This window comes from Mesoplodon mirus (genome assembly GCF_964341445.2).
Source record: "Mesoplodon mirus genome assembly, chromosome: 5".
Lineage (NCBI taxonomy): Eukaryota > Metazoa > Chordata > Mammalia > Artiodactyla > Ziphiidae > Mesoplodon > Mesoplodon mirus.
Genome location: NC_138980.1, coordinates 56645592 through 56662500, shown reverse-complemented (window position 1 = coordinate 56662500; position 16909 = coordinate 56645592). Strand labels below are relative to the sequence as shown.

General features: G+C 51.0%; 1 protein-coding gene and 1 long non-coding RNA gene across 3 annotated transcripts in view; one reads left to right on the top strand and one right to left on the bottom strand.

The window, feature by feature from the left end:
• The window catches only part of CCDC69 (coiled-coil domain containing 69), a 34389-nt gene extending 17780 nt beyond the window's left edge, over positions 1-16609 (bottom strand). For both annotated transcript variants that reach the window (XM_082622982.1, XM_082622983.1), the window contains exons 1-2: positions 16456-16609; positions 50-119 (exon numbers count right to left, since the gene is read on the bottom strand). In XM_082622982.1, coding sequence (XP_082479108.1) covers positions 50-119; positions 16456-16503 — 118 coding nt within the window. In that variant the 5' untranslated portion in view covers positions 16504-16609. The remainder of the gene's footprint in view (positions 1-49; positions 120-16455) is intronic.
• LOC309804944 lies at positions 7372-9758 on the top strand. Its single transcript, XR_014294198.1, has 3 exons — positions 7372-7484; positions 7629-7695; positions 9522-9758. It is a non-coding gene; the product is annotated as an uncharacterized lncRNA (long non-coding RNA).
• Positions 16610-16909: the final 300 nt, after the last annotated feature.

The following is a 16909-nucleotide window of genomic DNA, read 5'->3' as shown; positions in this document are numbered from 1 at the left end:
GGAAATCTCATAGATGTCAGGGAGGGCATTTATAGGGCTGCCTACTCACCTGTGTCACCATTGAAGGGACCCAGTTCCTGCAGCTCTGGTCTGGGAGGCTGATCTGGTCCTTGGCACCTCTGGAAGAAATGAGACAACAATGAGGATGAAGGAAGAAGGTAGGAGGTCAGTGTGGGGATGGATGCTACGGTAAGATTCTTCTAAAGGCAAGACAGGCATTCCAGTTGTGCCAAACCCGGCTCTAGGCCCAGTTCACTTAGGCTTCCTTCCTCACCATACCGAGGCAGCACTCCCTCTGTGGGGAAAGGGTTCTCAGAGCAGAATTTCTCATCTTGGCCAGGGAAACCCTCCGCGGGGAGTTTGATGCTGGTTGGTCTCTCCTTAGATTCTTGTGATTTGGGTTGGCCACCAACCATGGGCCCCTCTCTGCCCTTATCTTCCTTCTCTAGGGACTTGGCCAGACCTTCTGCTATTACCCTCACCCCAGTTATGGCCTTTAGGTGTCCTAAAACTTCCTAACCCCCAGTTCAGAGACAATTCCCCTTCCCTCTCAGGGCTTGTGGCTACCACAACTTCCAGCCAACTTCCCTGTATTGAAAGCAGAGCATCCAAGTTCGAGCCATGTTTTACTATTGCTGCTTCTCTGCTAGAAGGGCTGTTTCCCCAACTATAAGGAGTACTTAACGTGACAGGTGGGGGTGAGATACTGCAGCCAGGGTGTCCCAGGCACTATGCTGTCTTATCTATACTATCTCAGGTAACCTTTAGAAGGACCTTGGGAAATACGCATGCCCCCCAATTTAAAGATGAGAAGGCTGAGGTAGGTGAGGAGTCAATCAAGGTAAATCAGGGGACAACTGGCAGAGTCAAGTATTTAAGCCATACCTAGTGGGCACTTTAACCAACCTTGGCCAGTGTGGGTTGAATCTGATCACAGGAGAGAACTGAGGCGAAAGGGCCTTCTGTACCACAAGGCAGAGTCAGTGGCTCCCAGAGTTCAGTTTTCATAAATAATATTTTGAAATAGGAGAACTGATGTGGGTTGACAAGAAAGGATGCTGACAAAAATTATTTACAGACTATCACTATCATCTCATAAAATAGAAGACATTTTAACCTTCCAAAGTATATTAAGGAAAGTTCAAGATAGTTCTTCCAGGAAAGGGGAAGTAACATCTTACCTAACGTTACACACACATTCACACCTTTAATTTTCTCATTTCACCCCAGAGAGGTGAAAAGCTGGTCAAAGTCTGGCACTGGCCACTGGACCAGGATCTGGGGTAGAAAAAAAATTTAAGCCATTTTGTATACTTTTCAAAATGCTCTAGGATGTTAGCTAGACTTATTGTGATCATTTCACAATGGATATAAATATTGAATCCTTAGGTTGTACACCTGAAATTAATATGTTACTTCTCAATTATACCTTGAAAAAGTGTTCTGATTAAAAAAAATAGATATTCTAGACCCCATTTTATTTTTATTAATTAATTAATTTATTTTTGGCTGCGTTGGGTCTTCGTTGCTGCACGCGGGCTTTCTCTGGTTGCAGTGAGCGGGGGCTACTCTTCGTTGCGGAGTGCGGGCTTCTCATTGCAGTGGCTTCTCTTGTTGCGGAGCACAGGCTCTAGGCGCGCGAGCTTCAGTAGTTGTGATGCATGGGCTTAGTTGCTCCGCAGCATATGGGATTTTCCCAGACCGGGGCTCGAACCCGTGACCCCTGCATTGGCAGGCAGATTCTTAACCACTGCGCCACCAGGCAAGTCCCTAGGCCCCATTTTAAAAAACACTTCAATAAGTCAGCCTGTGAAAAGGCTATGAAAGCATTCAATTGTGAATTATCATTGTAAAGGAAAAGTTTTACTTTTTTCTGTGATAATAGATTAATAAAATAAAAATTGTTAACAACTTCCTGAACTTGAGAATGAATGAAATGCTGCTAGAAAGCATACTTCCGGTTGAGAAAGGAAGAGAAGGGAAGGCTTCTAGGACATTCTGCTCCTGCCCCACAGTGCCTGGGACAGGGCCTGGTGCAGCGTGAAATCCTGGCAAACTGAGCAAGGCACAGTGCTTCCCCCAGGCCCTGGTCCCCACATCTGCTCAGTGGCTGGCACGCCTGTCACCCTCCCTCCACCCACCCTGTGAAGTCTCCGCCCTCCTGCCCATGGGAGAGGGGACGCCTGGCCCAGGCACAAGCTGTCAACACAGGATTCTGGAGAAATGACAGGAGCCAGCCTCTCCACCCTGGGCTGGAGGAAGGAGGGAGATAAACACCAACGGTTGTCTTGTCCCCGTTGCCACCACTGGTTACACTAATCTGGTCAACGTTTTTATGAGAGTGAGATTTCCAGAATTCCAGTCTTGGCTTTTTGACGAATTTGGACAAGTCTCCTTCCTCCTCCGGGCTCCCACTTCCTGAAGTGGAAGTGAGGAGGTCTTAGTTTCACCCAACGACGCCCATGGCGTTCAAACTCTGAGTATCTGATTTCAGATCCTCTCAACCGCACTGAGAGGCAAGGGTTATTACAAGGGAGGAAACTGGAGCTGGGGAGGTAAGACACTGTCTAACGGGACCTCGATGTCAAAATCAGCATAAGAACAAGGTCTCAGAACAGTAGAGACGTTATGTCTGAAAAGCATGGCAAGAGCAAAGACGCACAGTGCTTTCCTAGATCTTCTGGGCTGCCATTGGCCTCAGGTTGCCTGAAAAAAGTTCATAAAGCTCATGAGAAACTGTCTTCTCCCAAATAACCACCACAGAAGGTGAAAAACTCTTCTCCACTAACAGCTTCCAGACCTTAGGCAGGACATGGCCTTGTGCTGGAGTCTCCAGATTCTGATGGCACCCCTGCCCCCAGGATAACTCCTTCAGAATGACATTCAAGACTCATAAACTGTCCTCACTCTACTGTTCTCCTCTCCATTTTCTTAATATCTAAATATTGGTAAACATCTTTTGCCAATTATAGTGGTAATAAATAATACATATTTATTCATTATTGGAATATTATATATACTTTCTTACATCTTTTTCAAATATGAGCATTTACTAGATGGCATTAAATATTCTGTAAATATATTAATTTTAATGACTTGAGTATGACATCCTTACGGGTGAATTTAATCATTTAATCAATAATCCACAGTTGAATGGTTTTTTAATCCATACAACCTCCACTGTTTTTTTTTTTTTTTTTTTTTTTTTTTTTGCCGTACACGGGCCTCTCACTGCTGTGGCCTCTCCCGTTGTGGAGCACAGGCTCCGGACGCGCAGGCTCAGCAGCCGTGGCTCACGGGCCCAGCCGCTCCGCGGCATGTGGGATCCTCCCGGACTGGGGCACGAACCCGTGTCCCCTGCATCAGCAGGCGGACGCTTAACCACTGTGCCACCAGGGAAGCCCCCTCCACTGGTTGGTTTTTTTTTTTTTTTTTTTTTTTTCTTTTTGCGGTATGCGGGCCTCTCACTGTTGTGGCCTCTCCCGTTGCGGAGCACAGGCTCCGGACGCGCAGGCCCAGCGGCCATGGCTCACGGGCCCAGCCGCTCCGCGGCATATGGGATCCTCCCAGACCGGGGCACGAACCCGTATCCCCTGCATCGGCAGGCGGACTCTCAACCACTGCGCCACCAGGGAGGCCCCCTCCACTGGTTTTATTTTTTTTTTATTTTTTTTATTTTTTTTATTTTTTTTTTTTGCGGTATGCGGGCCTCTCACTGTTGTGGCCTCTCCCGTTGCGGAGCACAGGCTCCGGATGCGCAGGCCCAGCGGCCATGGCTCACGGGCCCAGCCGCTCCGCGGCATATGGGATCCTCCCAGACCGGGGCACGAACCCGTATCCCCTGCATCGGCAGGCGGACTCTCAACCACTGCGCCACCAGGGAGGCCCCCTCCACTGGTTTTAAATCATTAATATTACTCAATATCTAATTGAGTGTTTCATTTTCAAAATAGTTTGCAAGAATATGTTTGCCACAAAGAATTTGCTTTTTAAAAAAAATAATGCCTTCATGTATCTCCTTCCACTCTCTAACATTTCTATGAAGCTCCCACTTTGAGTAGCTTTCTGATATTTGTGATCTAACTGTAAAATGTTATTCCCTCCCACATGTGAATAAACATAAATCCAGATGTGAAAAAAAATCCACAACTTTTTTTTTTCACATTGAGGGAAAAAAAGTTGAGGGACTTCCCTGGTGGTCCAGTGGTTAAGACTCCGTGCTCCCAATGCAGGGAGCACAGGTTCGATCCCTGGTTGGGGAACTAAGATCCCACATGACGCATGGCATGGCCAAAAAAAAAAAAAAAAAATCCACTGTTGAATATTTACATTATTTCCATTTTTTAATTTCCAAATCATGCTTTAGAGAACATACTGATTTATAAAATTTTTCACACATCTAAAATTACTGGCTCTGCCTGTGCTCTGCAACAAGAGAAGCCACCACAATGAGAAGCCCGGGCACCGCAATGAAGAGTAGCCCCCGCTCGCCGCAACTAGAGAAAGCCCACGTGCAGCAATGAAGACCTAACGTAGCCAAAAATAAATTAATTAAAAAAAAAGACATATAAGATTAAAAAATAATAATAAAATAAAATTACTGGCTCTACTCTCCAGAAAGTTCTATCAATTAACTCACCCACTAATAACACACAGAAGGCCAGTTTCACTGCAACCTTGTCTACATGGACTAGTGTCTTTTTTTTCTTTAATTAAAAAAATTTTTTTTCATGTTGACCAATTTGCTAGGCCAAAACCTACTGTGTTCCTGGCCGCAAGATGCACAACCGTGTGTTCAAGACCATACCAGCATGACACGTGGTCAATAATTTCTCAGGCCTCCAGGCCCAGCTCATATATTATTTCTACTTGGTCTCTCCCCAGGGCTGAGTTAGCTCCTGTCAGCGCTACGCTCCAGGGCCTGTTCAGACACCTATGTGAGTAGCTACCCAGTTACCTGTACTTCTGCTAGTCCAAGGGGCTCCCTGAGGACAGGGACCATTTTTGAAATCGACTTTGGATTTGCCCCAGTATCTGTTATGATGCCCAGAACAATATTTCTAGGAATTTCCAGGCCTAATAGAGGGTCTCCTGTATTAGAACCACCTGAAGTCCTTGCTTAACACAGCTCCCAGGCCCAGTTCTAGACCTACAGCATCCGAGGGTGGTGTGTGTGTGCTGGGAAGCTCTGATCTACCAACCCATCCAGGTGATTTTGAGGCTCCCCAAAGCCTGAGGACACACAGCCCAGAGCTGAGCAGGAATCGATAAGCAACTACTGCATGGAAAATTCCCACGGTGGGGCCTTGGCTGCTTCCTCCTCAGAGGTCATGGAGCACAGTTCACCCTGCAGTGGGAGAGGACAGGAGCTGGGAGGGGGCCACAAAAATTTTCCCTTCCAAAAGCAGAGTGGGGCAGGCCTCAGACTGGGAGGGGCATCCTGCCTGAGCTCTGGAAGAGGGATGGCAGCTTCCTGTGTCAATGGAAACTTGGGCAAAGAAAGCTATGAGGTGGCAGCTGGCAGCACAGGATGGAGGGAGAACCCAGGACTGGGGGAGAGGCCAGAAGACCCAGGTTCCAGCTTCACTGTGTGACTTGAGGGAAGTGCTGTCCCCTCTCTGGACCTATCTGTGATGGGTCAGGGTTGGAACAGATGTTCTCCTCAGTCCTTCTGGGCTCCAGGGCAGCCCTTCAACTAAGAGGGCTGGAAACAGGGCCCCTCCATCTTGGTGACATGCACCGTTCTGGGGCCCAGGCTCCTTGCTGTCAAGCAGACCAGAGCTCTGCTCTGGGGTCAACCAGAAGCAAACCTGGTCTGCGGTAGAAGGTAGAACACGGCTCCGAAAGCAGACAGGGTCCAGGCAGAGCGGGAGGACAGGGCCCAGAGCCGTGAGGAAGCCAGGCAAGCTCGGACTGGGCCTGGTGAGACCCTCTCGAATATGCTTGCATTTTGGAGGGTAAACTGACCAAATGGAAGGTGTCCAAGAGGATCTGACAAGATGTGGTAGGAGATTCAAACCAAGTGACAGAAGGGACTGTTAATAATAGTTGATCAGCCTCGAGAATAGGCAAAAAACCAAAAACAAAAAGAAAAAACTCTGGACTCCGTCTTCAAATCTCTGCAGGACTGCCATGAGGTAGAAGCTGCTAGTGTGTGGTCCACAGCCTTGAAGGGCAAGATGGTGTCCAAGGACTAGAAGTTTCAAGTGCAATATGAAGAATCTCAGAACTGTCCCAAATAGAGATAGGCTGCCTTATTGGAGGGTGGGGTGGTGGTAGTGAGCTCCCTGTCACTGGTAGCATACAAGAAGAGGCAAACTTCATTTTGCAGGTTGGACTGACTGAGTGATCTCAGAGGGCCCTCAACTCTAACTGTCAATAATTCTATAAAATATCCCTGATGTTCAACAAGTAAAGACCTCTGGTAAGCATCAAGTGTTTAGCTAGTGCAGGCCGTATGTAAAACCCACCAACATTAACAGAGTCCCTGGGGGCTCTGTTGAGTATTATTCAGGTTGCAGTACTTTGGGGTGAATTTTCATAGTCTCATACTAAAGTGTCCAGGATAGACTCCTCACTTCCCTCAAATTCTGAGCCTCATCAGGAAGGAATGAGGAAGGCAGAAGCAACTTGAATAGAAACTTCCCAGCTATTCCTTCCCTTGGGAATCCCACTAGGATGGAAGCCAAGCCCTAAGGCTGGCTTGGCCTTTCCTGAAGACACTGGGTTTAACCTTGGTTTAGGGACCATCACTCGGTCTTCTTCATAGGCCTTTAGGCATTGTGTATTTCTGATTGCATGGTGTGATTTATGGCCTCATTACTCCTGCTTAGCTTCGAGAATTTAGTAATCAAAGGGCACTTAAGAGTTCACCAAGCTCCTCTGCCACCCCCATAAGCCACAGCCCTGGCTTCCCTTGGCCGCATAGTTCTATCACACCCACCTTGGCTGAGGAAGGCTTACTGGGACCCAGAAGACAGGGATGGAAGGGCCCCTAGAGACAGTTTATTCCAATCCTCACCTCCTATTTCCAGATGGAAAAACTGAGGCCCAGAGGGGAGGTGAGCAGTGCTTGTCAGAGGCCGCAAAGCAGGGAGCAGAGCCCTAAAGGGAATCCAGACTCGAGGCGGAGGCCCTTCCGCGTCCTTCCTGCACGCACCAGATTGATCCAAGTAGCCAAACGTTTAGGGGATTCTGAGCCTCAAGGGACTCATGTCACAACCCTCTGCAGTATCAGAGCTGCCTTTCCGGTGTCAGAACTCAGCGTGGGTGGGGCCCCTGGCACCACTGGTTTCGGGATCTGAACAACCACAGCAGAGCCCATTGGCTGAGGGTAGAGGCAGGAAGGAGGTGGCGGCGGAGGCCTGTGGAGGCGGAGGCCCAAGGGGCCCCGCCAGGACTTCGGGTGGAGGAGAGGCAAGACCTAAATGTTCAGGGCTGTTGAGAAATGTTAGCGTTCACACCCAAACTACAGAGCCTCGGACGTAAGAACACCATAATCACAGGCCTCAGCTTCCCCATCTCTAAGATGGGCAGAAGTATTTTGCCAAAGCAATGCCTGAATGTGATTTCATTTTCACGCAGCCAGGGACACCAAAGGTTTACTTCAACTTGTTCATTTTACACAGGACGGCGTCAGCATCAGCCAGTGTCTGCCTGGGGACATACCGACGTGACCACGCAACCGAATGAAAGGTAGGAGCACCAGCCAGTACCTCTCAGCTGTGTCAGGAGGCCCCGCCTATTCTCTGAATACCTACAATGCCCCTAGAACACCCCAAGTCAGGGGCGGATGTGGCCTCCATCCCTCCCATCTGACCAGCTGACGAAAGACATCTCAGGGGAGGGCAGAACCACTTCCCTCCCACGCACCTGCTGAGCCCACCCACGGCAGACAGTGAGCGCAGGGCCCAACCCCTCACTCACAGATGGAGGGGCTGAGGCCAGGAAAGGGTTCCCAGTATACCATATCCCCTTCCTTCCTCCCTAGAGCCCACCTTTTCCTGTCCCGTATCAGCCTCCCAGGGGGTCTGCCAGCTCTGCTCGCCTGAGAGGGCCCGGAGCTGGCAGAAGCACTCGGTACCATTTCCAGCATTTGGGTCAGCCCGCCAGGCAGAAGGACCCTGAAGGAGTGGGACAGAAAACGGTGTCAGTGGCCACAGCGGGGGAAGAGAAGGGCTGAGGGCATAGATACACGGCTGGATATTCCCCTGTCTCATCAGCCCAATGGCAAACTCCCCAGTCGGAGTCCAGAGTCAGGCCCCTGACTTGCTACGTGCTTGCTGTGTGACCTTGGGGAAGCACCCTCCCCTCTCTGGGCTTCTGTTTCCTCCTCTCTCTGGCATGGACTTGGGCAATGGGATACATCAGGGCCCTTCTGGCTTTGGTATGCTGTGGATGCAAAAGCAGGCGCAGAGTGAGGTCACCCTGACACCTCGTCCTCTATCAGTCCTGTCACGCTCGCTGGCTCCAGGCACGGCAGAGCTCGCAGTAGGACACACTCAGCTGTCAGCCCCTGCGTGGAGATGGCTTCTCTGCAGGACAAGGAAGGAGGGGCCCTTGCTCAGGAGGGTCTGGGGGGTGTCCTGAACCCTGCATACCACCCTCTGTTCTTGAGCAGCTCCTGTGGAGAGGATGTAAAAGGGGGGGCTGCAGTGCCTGGAGCAGATGACAGAGCCCGGCAGCCACCTCGCAAGGTACACGCGGCAAGCACCCCCACCCTGCCATAGCACGGCCAGCAGAGACCAGCACCCGTTAGCGAGGACGGTGGCTCCTCCAGGGTGCTCAGGGCGGGGTCACTTGTAACAGGGAAACGCTGGAAACCAGCCTCATATCCACAACAGGCCACCAGCTCAATACACCAAGGTATATAACACTAGGCAATGCCACTCATATGTTTAAAAAAAATGAAGTAGGAATTTACCAACAAGAGTGGAAAGCCATTTGGTAGAATATCAATAGGCAAAACAAACGATTTCTACTGTACGTAAATGCACAGGAAAAACTACCTAGAAAAGCGCACACTCACGGCAGTCAGTCATCATCTCTAGAGAAAGGACTAGAATTATTGCAGTCAAGGAGGGGGAGCTTCAATTTTGCCTAAATTCTTAGAATTTTTCAAACAGTAGTGTATTCACGTTTGACTTGTGTACAATGAACAACATGCAGAATAAATACCTCTCTTGGAACCTAAAAGCAGCCATGGCGATCATTTTACTGGTGGGGAGATCAAGGCCCGGGGAGAGAACCAGCTGAGATCACACAGCAAGTCAGTGAAAGAGGCAGGAGTGGGACCCACTCTTGACCTCTGGCCCAGTGCGCTTTCCTCTGCAGATGCTGCAGCTGGTGTCCAACAGCATTTGGGCCTTGTCCAAGCACCTCCTTGCTTGCAGTGCTCCCTACCCTTCTGCCAAGCCATGGTTCCAAAGGGGAGGCACTGGGTTCTTCCTGCCCATTTCTACTGGTGGCAAGGTGGGGGAGGGGTGGGGAGTAATTAACCTTAAAATATATATGTTTCCTAGGGCTGCTGTAACAAATCACCAGGACGTTGGTGACTTAAAACAACAGAAATTTATTCTCTTCCAGTTCTGAAGGCTAGAAGTCCCAAACCAAGGTATCAGGTGGGTTGGGTCCTTCTGGAGGCTCTGAGGGAGTTTCTGTTCCATCCCTCTCTCCTAGCTTCCAGTGGTTGTCAGCAATCCTTGGTGTTCCTTGGCTTGTAGCTGCATCACTCCAATCTCTGCTTCTGTCATCACATGGCCTTCTCCCCGTGTATCTGTGTCCAAAGTTCCCTCTTCTTACAAGGACACCAGTCCTCGGATTAGGGCCCACCATCATCCAGTACGACCTCATCTTGACTGATTACATCGGTAAAAACCCTGTTTCAAATAAGCTCATACTCATAGGCTCTGGGTGTACGTGAGTTTGGGTAGGGACACTAATCAACCCATTAAAGGGACTTCCCTGGCGGTCCAGTGGTTAAGACTCCGTGCTTCCACTGTAGGGGGCACGAGTTTGATCCCTGGTCAGGGAACTATGATCCCGCATGCCGCGTGGCACGGCCACAAATAAACAAACATTACAAAATCCATTACAGATAACTTTTCTGATGTCAGAGCTGTTTTCTCAAGGAGAGGGCAGGGGCTAGGGTTGCACAGGGCGGTGGAGAAATGACAAGGTTCGTTGTACACTCTGAAAAAGAACTTCACTGTTGGGGAGGAAGGAAAACTGGAAGTAGGTCGGTTTGTACATCATTTATCTGGGGGGAAAGCATGGGTGTGGGATGGCTGTATTGTGAGGCATTTGGCCTAGATGTTCTGGAAGATTCAGATTTGAAAATAAAGTGACACAAGATAAATGATTTTTAAGGATTCACATTTACCTGGTGAGAGAAGTCGATGGCTTGTCTTCGGGTGATGGATAGATTTAGATCTATCTATGCTAAAGATAGATGGAATTTCTCATTTTCTCTCTCTCCTTCTCTTTGCCTGGGGCGGGGCCCCAGGAGCTCCCCCTGCACCCACCTGCAGGTCCTGCTCCCTTCCTGGCCCAGTCCCTGGTCGACCAGTCATCCGGGATAGCTCACAGTGCTTTGAGGGTGGAGGACACTGAGAGGACAAAGTGCAGGCCTTGAGGATGGAAACCCAAGTACACCCCGAGATGTCAGAGCCAGGACTCAGGCCATCCATCAGACTCTGCCTTTTATGGGGGCTACCCAACTTTCTCCAAGTTTGGTTTTTGAACATGAACGCTCATGAATGTTATACTGAGGTCTCTTGGAACTCTTTTTCAGGTAGATTTCAGACTTTTGCTTACTAGCCAACCTATGAACACTGAGATGTCTAGTGGCAGCCCCTCCTACCAGGAGTGTCACCATCTTGACTTATATGGCATCCTGTTTCCGGACGAACAATTTGAAGTTTTATCTTTTCGGCCCTTTTTATAACAAAAAAATACAGGTGATGACGTGAAGCATGGGCCCCAAACTCAACACCCAACTGAGGCAGCAACGGAAGTCCTGAGGTGGCTGGGGGCATCTCAGGCTCTCAGGGACCCATGCTAGCTGATTGGGAATTCAGCTACAAAGGAACAGAATTAAAAAACATGTATGTGCAGAAAATGTGTTACCAATGGTTGTGTGTCCAAGGCAAGGATTTATTAGGAAATATTCTGATGGGTTTTAGGTCACAGGGCACAGATGTCTCTTTATAACATAGAAATCGGGCATTGAACCTCACAAGGTTGTCAGAGGTCATATATATGGAAGCCTGTATTGACTTTAACTAGGATGATTTTTCCGGTGGGGGGGGGCATCATTTTGGGGGTTGGGCAAAGCTCAGAGGCCACATACACAGCAACGTCCCCACAATGTTTGGGACAGACGGCTCAGTGCCAGGGAAAGACACTTTCCTTTCATAGACTCTCTGTCCCACCCTCAGCAAAGCAAGTTCAAAGGTCAGATTTACCCTGCTCCTACCGACCAGGTGTCAGGGGCCCTGCCTCTTGTGTACCCCATTCACCCTGACACAAGTGTCTGGCTCCCCTTCACCTTCAAAAGCCAGCCAAGATGACATCTCTCCCTGGAGGCCCTCCCTCCCCCAACCTCTCCCCTCTGACAAAAAGGCACAGTCTCCCGGCTTAGGATGAAAACACAAGGGTGGGCAGGAGTGGGGAGTGTAAATAACCAAGTGTCCAAACTGGTTAAATAAGCCACAGAACATCCACAGAACATTAGGTGGCCATTAAAAATCACATTTCCACGGACTATTTAACATGGGAGAACGCCCCCAACAAAATATTAAGTAACTAGAATATAATCATTTAAAATATATTCCCAGGGACTTCCCTGGCAGTCCAGTGGTTAAGAATCCACCTTCCAATGCAGGGGACGTGGGTTTGAACCGTGGTCGGGGAACTAAGATCCCACACGCCATGGGGCAACTAAGCCCCCGCGCTATAACTACAGAGCCCACGAGCTCTGGAGCCCTTGCGCCACAACTAGAGAGAAGCCCGCACGCTGCAACCAAGACCCGACGCAGCCAAAAAACAAATGCATAAATAAATATCAAATAAATAAATAAAATATTTTCCCAATTCTGCAAAAATAGTCACATTCACATATATCATACATGTAGGAAAACAGTAGAAAGAATGCCACTGAAACGTACACAGAGGCTACCTCTTCATGGTGGGATTAAAAGCTACTTTAAAACTTCTTTATACTTTTCAAAATTCTGAAATTTTGCCTCAAACATTATAGTAATCACAATAATGAGATGTCTTGAGTGGAATCCTAAGTACTTCCTTGTCCGAGGCTTGCATCCCCTCTTCTATTTTTGCTACAATCGCAGCTGACCTCTGCTTGAACTACTCCAGGTTGGGGAACTCACTACCCTTATTCCTGGTGAGAAGTAGAATCTGGCTCCCTTTAGATTCCCCTCATTGGCCACAACTCTGCCTCCTGGAACCAGAGAACAAGGCTGTGCCCTGTGCCCGTGCCTCTTGACAACACTTCAGAGGTTGGAAGGCAGTGGCCAGGCTCCAGGCTTCATCTTCCTAACCCAACAGCCTGCCAAGGACATTAATGTCCCCCTGTCTTCCGCAACCCTGTTTGCTTTTCTTGGGTACAATCCAGGCGGTGATATCCTCACCCACATTCCGTCTTATCGAGGGTATGCCACTTACCAGTTGGTGTATCAGGGGCTCTATTACATGCATTCTTTCATCTAATCTTAGAACCCTATGACTCAGGAGCTAACATCACACGTATTTTACAGATGAGGAAACTGAGGCACGGAAAAGCCAAGTCCCTTCCACGGTCACTTAATGGATCCATGATGGTGCCAGGACTGAAGTGGCACCTGGCCCAGAGTCGGACAGCTGAGTTAATAAATGAATATGTGGACCCAGTTCTAAAGCCCATGTCCTTAGTGTCTATGGCTTTGTTTCAAAATTAGCTGTGCCCATGCCAGGCTCTCCCATGGTGTTCACTTCTGCATCTCTGCCTCTCTCACCTGGCCTGCTACATGGAAACCCTCCTGAAGGGCCACTGAACACAGAGAACCTCTTGTGCGAGGCCTGTCTCCGGGAGCAGTGCTGAGCCAGGGTCTCTGATGCACTGCTCAGAGCTGTGGTGCCAGAGCCGAAGCCCTGGGGACACCAGGCACACATACAGGGGACTGACCATGAGGCACTAGCTGTCCCTCCCCACCTTGGACCCAGACGGGTAACCTGTTGGGGATGGAAGGCCCCTGCGTACTCTCCATGTCACTCCTACAGGCAAGTCCGTGGGCTTGCTTCCTCGGCCCTTCCCCTTTCTGTCTGGCCTTCTCCCAAATCCTCCCAGGGATGTGGCCACATCAGCCACAGTCTCTGCCAAAAAGGGTTTCGGAAGGACCACACAATGCAGGTGGTTCTTCGGTATCCACATCCAGCCTGCTAGGGATCCCCTCATTTTTTCACCAGGATTTCAACTTTCCCCAAAAGTCCCAGTAACACTCAGCCCCAGGTCAGGCCTCTCAGTGGGATCTAGGACAGCTGGTCAGCTAAGGCCACCAGGTACTGTTGACCACAGGACTCAGCAAACCCTCAGGGCCTGGCCCCTGGAGGGACTTTGAGAAGTCCTAGTGATGAAGCCCCTGTCCCTAGCCAGCGAAGGCCCCGCTGAGAGCGCCGGCCTCATCCCTCACAGCTGGCCACGCCCACGCTCCACAACCAGCACTGTCACTCTGTGCTTCTCAGGCTCAGCCGCTGCTCAGACTGACCTTTCTGCCTGGACTGGGTAACTCCTACCAAACCTTCAACACTCAGCCAAGGTGTGCCCAGCCCTCATCCAAGAAGCCTTCCTGTGTCTCTCAAAGCTGGATGAGATACTCCTGCTGCACCCTGGGCTGACCCCTAGTCTGGCTCTCATGTGGCCCTCATTCACTCACTCAAATATTTATGTAGCACCTGCTCTGGGCTCTGTGCGGGGCAGTGAGCACTAGCCGGGGAGGGCAGAAAAACCAGGCCCCACTGAAAAGCTTGGCCACCAACTGACTATGGGACATCACTCCTCCCTTGAACCTCAGTCTCCTCCCCTATAAAGTGGGGAAGATTTGGCAGCTCAGCCTGGCTTCCAGGCTTCTGTGAGGTCGGCAGGATGTGAAAGTACTCTGTCAACTGCCACTCAGGGTGAGTCACTGTTGTCGTGACCTGAGCCTCCTGCGGTCTGAGCTCATTTTTGTACATCCCATCCTCAGAGGCCCCCTCTCCCCCAGGGGGCTGAGAGCCTACCGGGGATGAGCTTGGAAGCTCACGCCTTCTAGGGGTTGGCACTTGGATGAGAAACCAGGCAGGAGCACGGCACGAAGGGATGGAAACAGGCGTGAACTTTAAACAAAATCAGCTTATAAATCCTGCCACTCAGGGGCAGGGGCCTGGCACTGCTGGGGCAGGAAGAAAAGCCAGGCTGCTCTGAGGCAACAGGGTAAAGGCTTTAATGTCAAAGGGCTTTGGAATCAACAAGAAGCCACTGGAAGCACTGAGTAGGGGCAGAGACAAAGAACACTGGGCTAGGAGACTGGACACCTGGGTTCTACTCTAAGTGGCTCTGTGACCTCGGTCAAGACCCTTCCTTCTCCAGGCTTTAACCTCCCATCTGTATGTTGGGTGCATCAGCTCAGGTGGTACCCAAGGCCCTTTCCCACAGGGATAGTCTCTGCTGACTTTACTTGCCCTTCACAGCTTGAGACAGGGGGTCCAGTTCAGGCTGTGCCAGGGACAGACAGGGACAGCTGGCGAGGCTTTCAGAAAGGCCACGAGGCAGGGGAACCCATGCTCACTGCGGTCTCCTCTTCTGGACTATGGAAGAGTCAAGGCCTGGAACAGGGCTCCTCCTCGTCTCCTCCCACCACTGTGTAGATGGAATTCACCCTTGGCCCACTTTGCAGACTAAGAGGTTGACACAGGTGCAGAGAACACAGATTCTCAGACTCTTAGAAATCATCCTGCTCATTGCCCTCCCTCTCCATATAGAGGGAGAAACTGAGGCCCAGAGAGTGCTAATGGCTTACTTGGGGTCACACAGGATGTTTGTGGCAGAGGTAGGGTTAACACCGAGGATCGATGTCCAACTATCACCAGTTTGTTATAAGTCTCAAGCCAGGCTCAGGTTTATGTGCTCATCATCCCATCAGCCAGCCTCTGCTTCCACTGATGGAGGCAAGCCTCAGTTTCCCTGTTGGAGCCAGGGAAGACAGGAGGGTTTCTGGGTTAGAGCTCGGTGAGGTTTTTTGACCTGGGAATAAAGGAGGAGCAAGGAAAGCGGGGGAGGCACTGTACTTGGGACAGAAACTCTTCTCCCTGGACTAGGCACAGGGCAGGAAATAGAATCATCCAGGTTGGGGACAGTACTGCATACTCAATAGGCAGAAAAGCTTGTGCTCAAGCACAGGCAAAGCAGCAGACACTCAAGTTCAATGAAAAATTACTAGATAGTGTCACAGTGTGTGTGTGTGTGGGGGGGTGTCTCTTGAGGTCTCAGGGGACTTGATCAAGTTTATAGGACCACCTATTCCCACCTGGCTGGAGGGCAGGCAGTCGTAGGAAAAAGGCTCAGGACGTGGGGGTCCTCCCTTCCCTCTCTGTGCCTCAGGTTGTCCTCTGGCTCCAGACTCTGACCTTCTGGGCTTGTCAGAACCCAAGGGGCAGCTGGCCCCACTGCAAGAAACCCGAGTAGAGTCTCCTGGGCCCTGCCCCGGCTCAGAGGCCCCTTGGGGGAGGGACAGGAAGGGAGGGGACGGGAGCAGAAGGCGGTAAATCTCCCCCCCACCTCGTTGGCCCCTCCCAGCTACCCTTAGGACAGCCCACATGCACCGGCTCCGGGGCCTGAAAAGGCTCTAAACCAGCACTTCTCAAACTTTAAAGCGTAGTGTAATCACCTGGGCATCTTGTTAAAAGGTTCTCTTTTAGTAAGTCTGCGGCACAGCCAGAGATTCTGCATTTCTAACAGGTCCCAGGTGATGCCGATGATGTAAAGCCGTGGACCACTCTGCTTGCGAGTAGCGACCCTACAGATAATCTGCCTCTTGATGGTGGGAAAACCCAAGGCCCAGAGAGGTCAAGTCACATGTCCACGGTCACACAGCGAGCAGCCCCAGACCGAAGGAAAAGGGCACCTGCCATAGGCACTAGACATTTCCCCAGCCCGCCAGCCGGAATCAGCTGCCCTTCCCGGGCCCTGGGGCCGTGTTTGTAAACTCGGCTGCCCGGCGCGGCTCAGCCCAGGGCCGTGGGGGAGAGAGCGCCGCCCGGCCGAGTCTTCCCCGCCTCCCTCCGCACCGGCCTCTAGCTGTTCTCCGTCCGGCATCCCCGGCCGACCCGAGGGAACCCGGGGCGCCGAGGGTCCCCTGAGGCGGAGTGGTTCCGCACCCTCCTTCCCCTCCGAAGACAAACTTCTCCGCCGGCGCCCTTTACCTTTCTAGGGGGTTTGCAGCAGCTCAGCCTGCTGTGTCCGCAGCCCATCGTCCTCGGGGGACTCCCGGACGCCGCCTCCCAACTCCGGGGCCCCCAGAGGACCCTGCCGTTCTGGCCCCGCTGCCGGCTCCGCGCCCGCCGGCCGGGGCTGCCGGCGAGACCCTGAAATGAACCTGGAAGCGCAGACTTGAGCGGGAGCTGGGGCGGCCGCGCGCCGTAAATACTCGAAAAACAGGGCCTCAGCGAAGCCGGCTGGGCGCACGGAACAGCCGCCTGAGCAGGTGACCAGAATCTTTGTAAATGATAGAAAACTCGGGCCAGGGCCGAAAAGATCCCTACGATAAATGGATTCCTTTCCAGGCCCATAGCAGAGAAAAGGCCAGGAAAAAAAAATAAAACAATTATTTAGTAAACACAACAGCTACCGTTTATTGAGTTGTTTCTGTCCCGGCTT